The following is a 3915-nucleotide window of genomic DNA, read 5'->3' as shown; positions in this document are numbered from 1 at the left end:
CGTGACAGCCGCCGCCAGCCCCGGCTACCGGCTGAGCACCCTCATCGACTTCCTCCTGCACCGGACCTACGCCGAGCTCACCGTGCTGGCCGACCTGTGAGTGCCCCGCATTCCCCCCGGCCCCCTCCCGCGCCTCTGGCTGCCCGGCTGCCAGCGCTAGCAGCGCCGCCTCCCAGCATCCCGGGAGGATGAGGAGGCCTCGCAGGGATCTGCTCCGGACCCCGGCCGGGGCTGGAGTGGGGGGAGGTGGTTGCTCCTTCCCCTTCTCCCACCCTGGGGAAATGCCCTGTTCCTGCAGGTTTGTCTTTGCAGCGGGATGTGTTCAGGGACCTAGCGAAAACTGTTGAGTGTTCTGTCATAAAGAGGGAAAATGATTGTGAGGAATGCAGAGCAGCTGAATGCAAATTGTCTGGTTAAATGCTTAAGTTTGCCCCCAAGTTACTGTCAAAATATCCAACTGCACTGGTTGTGCTGATGACAAAATACATGAAACTGAAATGTGTGGAACTAAAATGTTTTCAGATGCTGCAACTCCTTGAGTTACCCGTGTACTCTTTAAAAATACCATTTGATTATTTTGGAGAAAGAAAATAAGTTATTTACGTTTATTTTACAATGTGCTGTGCTGATGGCATTGTGTTTGAAGTGGCAAAACAAAGGAATGTTTTTGGGCCAAGAAAAACTTTAATGAAAGCATTTGGACTCTGAATAAACCTGTTTCATGTTTAGTTTGTTTAACCTTAGAGGTTCTTGTGGGGAACCTGTGTGTCTTAAGAAGTGTCATACAGAACAAATGGAAAAAAATAGGTATAGTTCTTGTAAAATACCATATCTGCGAAGTATGCAAACAGAGTTTTGCTTGACTTGGGATTAAGAGTGTTTAAACTCCAGAAAGGACCAGGAGTTTTAGAATTTTAGTTTGTTTTGGAAGAACTTCCAAAATGTCAGTCAAGAAGTCTGTCCTGTATATGTATGGTATGTGTAGACAGTAGTTGATACTGTATGCATTCTTGTAGGAGCATGTGCCAGTGATGTCTCTTATTCTTGTTTTAAGGTGTAGAACAGGTCCTTTTGACTTAAGTACATCATTAAGGTAGAAAATAAAATGGGTGGTGTGAACAACATATGGGGAATGCTTTGGGCACTTTGATTCACCAAGTAGTTTATAATCTGTGTGATGTCCCCTCCAAAAGCAGAGTGAGCTAGGTTTTTCCACTTATTTCCCCATAAAGTATGGATTTGGCTAGTAGAAAGCCCAGCTGGAAAATATTCTCCTTCTTCCCTCCAACAAAATGATTTCTCATTATTTTACTAGCACCAGCCTAGTCCTAGAATTAAAAAAAAAAACAAAACTTTTTAAATGAGATGCCTGTGATCTGTGTAGAACGTTACAGAAATACAGTCCCCTCTCTGCAGTAGTATCTGTCACACAAGTCATTGATGAAGTTCTGGAGTATGGCATTTCTCCACTTTTAGATTGATTAAAAAGGGAAGAGAAAGTCATTTCAGGCAAGTCAGGAAACAGCCAATTTTAACACCTGCTGCAGATGTTCTAGGATTGCTACTATGAATTAATTAATGCTAGTTATGGATGCTTAGTGAGAGTCATCAATTACAGAGCACAGGCAGTGATACTATGTGGCTCATTAGATTTGCAGAAGTCTTGGGATTTCAATACCCTTTTAAATTAATTTGACCAGTTCCAGCTTACCTGGTACAGAGTAGTAGCAGGTGCCCTGTGGTGCTTTTATACACCTGATTTTTTTTTTTTTTTTTTTTCCCCCCTCTTAACTAGGCTGCTTACTAGAGCTGTCAAGCTACTTCCTTTATCAAACGTGTAATTTCATTGTATTTAGGAAGCATTTACAATCATAGAAATTTCTAAATGCTCTTTATGGGTATGTAGAAGTTCTTCTTATACTTAGTTGAAGGTTACTAACAAAATTTCTGGTAGTCTGAAATCAATAGAACAATATATAATACGCCTTCTTTTTTTTCTTTTTAATATAGATTACCAAGAAAGACTGATATGGAGAGGTGAGTTACAATAAGACAGTCTGTACTGCATGTTAAAATATAGAACTTTGTTTAGGATGTCAAGATTAATATAGAACTGTTTAAATAAAATATTTTTATCCTAATTTTATGCAAGAAAATAAGCCTTGTCTGTCTTGCTGTCGCTACATAGTTTCCAGATTTTTCTCAGCGTCAATGGTAATATTAGTTTTTGTTGGTTTTTGGTTGTGTTGTTTGGGCTTTTTTTTGTTGCACTGTTCAGTAACATACTGTTGCTGTTATAGTAGGTGAACTCTGTTAAGGGCATTTTTCTGTTCATGAATCCTGAAGCAATGAAGTGACAGTAAAGCTGATGTGAAAGGGAACTGGAGAACCTAAATAGACTCTAGTTAGTGTGATAAAGAAACTTTTTGTTCAGAAGCAGCAGTCAACAATTAAAACAAGGTGAAAACCTCTTTTCTGCTTTTTTCCATGTTACCTGATTTTTCTTATCATGAGCACTGTTTTCTGCTTCTGTTCTATGTGTTTTTTGAAGTGTGAAGATCATTAGAAAACAAATGTAAGAGGCCAGAACAGGCTGTTTTCCTCTCCCACCCCCGAAGATGAACGAACTTGATTTACTTTTTTGTTTCTTTGAATAAATTTTTATGGAAGTTGTCAGAAAATTGTTTCCTTTGTTATTTGTGTTGACATGCTAATTGACCTAATTTTCTTTGGAGACATATAGCAGCTATGATATTCCTAAGAATGTTAATAAAGAATTCTGTGTACCAGGATAATCATTAATTCAGTTATCTCAAAGCTTCCAAAACTCGCATAACATGTTGTGGAATTAATCCCATTTTCAGGGAATCATAACCTGGGATGATTCCTTGTGCCTCTTTTCCTTATGCATAATATTTTATGAAAAGAAACAGTCTGGGTTTTGTTGGGGTTTTTTGTTTGTTTGTTTTTTAATTATTACTCTATTTGCTGAGGAAATTACATTCAACTGAGGTCCAGAGCTCCCTCGTACTGGTGCGGGGGCTTCTCCCATCTAGATTTTTAGCATTTCTTGGTAAAGCTGGAATCTACCTTGTGGGGCACACAGGTCTGGAGCAACATCTGAAGTCCTAATGGATTACACTTAAAAGAAAATAAGACAGCCTTCAATGGTTACAAAGAATGTCCTGCAATTGAAATTGTCCTGAAATTAAATGTTCACATCCTTGTTAGCTTTGACTTACAACTCTTGATGAAGTGGCTTTCCAGCTCTTGGAGGAAATCTGTAAGGAAGGTAGTTTAATTATCTAGATTATTCTATTCTTCCTAACTTTGAGAGCTGTAATGGCAGCAGTTTTTGGGCTTTAAGCTCTGTTTCTTGAAGCTAGCCTGGTGACATGGCATACATACTTTAGTGAAGATGTGATAGTATTATCCTCTAATAAAGTTCACATAAAATCTAAATTCGTTACTATAGTACCTAGCTAAAAGATGCTGTGATAAGAAAAATTGATAGGAAATCATGCATCGTAGTATAATATGGCTTTTCTTTGTAAAGGGTCATTTATTAACTTTCCTATTTCCTTATGATAGGAATAAATCAGTTTTGCAACAAGAAAGAAGTGGTTGGATTAAAAAAACATTAGTACTGTCGTGTAAAATTAATAGTGCTGAGTTCTGGGGGAAGTCCAGGGGCTTGCTTCTTGATAATGGAGACCTTTTTTTTGCTCAGTATTCTTTATCTTTTCCTTTTTATCCTCCAATAAAGTGTAATATGTGGGAAACTTTTACCTAAATACAGTAACGGCTGTATAAGATTTATCTGGAACTTGGATTATAATGACTTTGCAAGACCCTATCTTCTGTTGTGGGGAAATGGAAGATAAAACCTTACACCTGCATTCCTGAATGAACAGT

General features: G+C 38.3%; 1 protein-coding gene across 1 annotated transcript in view; it reads left to right on the top strand.

The window, feature by feature from the left end:
- Nucleotides 1-7: 7 nt before the first annotated feature.
- MED14 (mediator complex subunit 14) overlaps nt 8-3915 on the top strand; it is a gene marked incomplete at both ends in the record, with an annotated part of 29277 nt that continues 25369 nt past the window's right edge. The window contains 2 exons of the mRNA XM_009582173.1: nt 8-96; nt 2011-2037. Coding sequence (XP_009580468.1) covers nt 8-96; nt 2011-2037 — 116 coding nt within the window. The remainder of the gene's footprint in view (nt 97-2010; nt 2038-3915) is intronic.

Source organism: Fulmarus glacialis, unplaced genomic scaffold (genome assembly GCF_000690835.1).
Source record: "Fulmarus glacialis isolate BGI_N327 unplaced genomic scaffold, ASM69083v1 scaffold39687, whole genome shotgun sequence".
Lineage (NCBI taxonomy): Eukaryota > Metazoa > Chordata > Aves > Procellariiformes > Procellariidae > Fulmarus > Fulmarus glacialis.
Note: the sequence above shows the minus strand (reverse complement) of the source record. Positions and strands in the feature narration are given on the sequence as shown.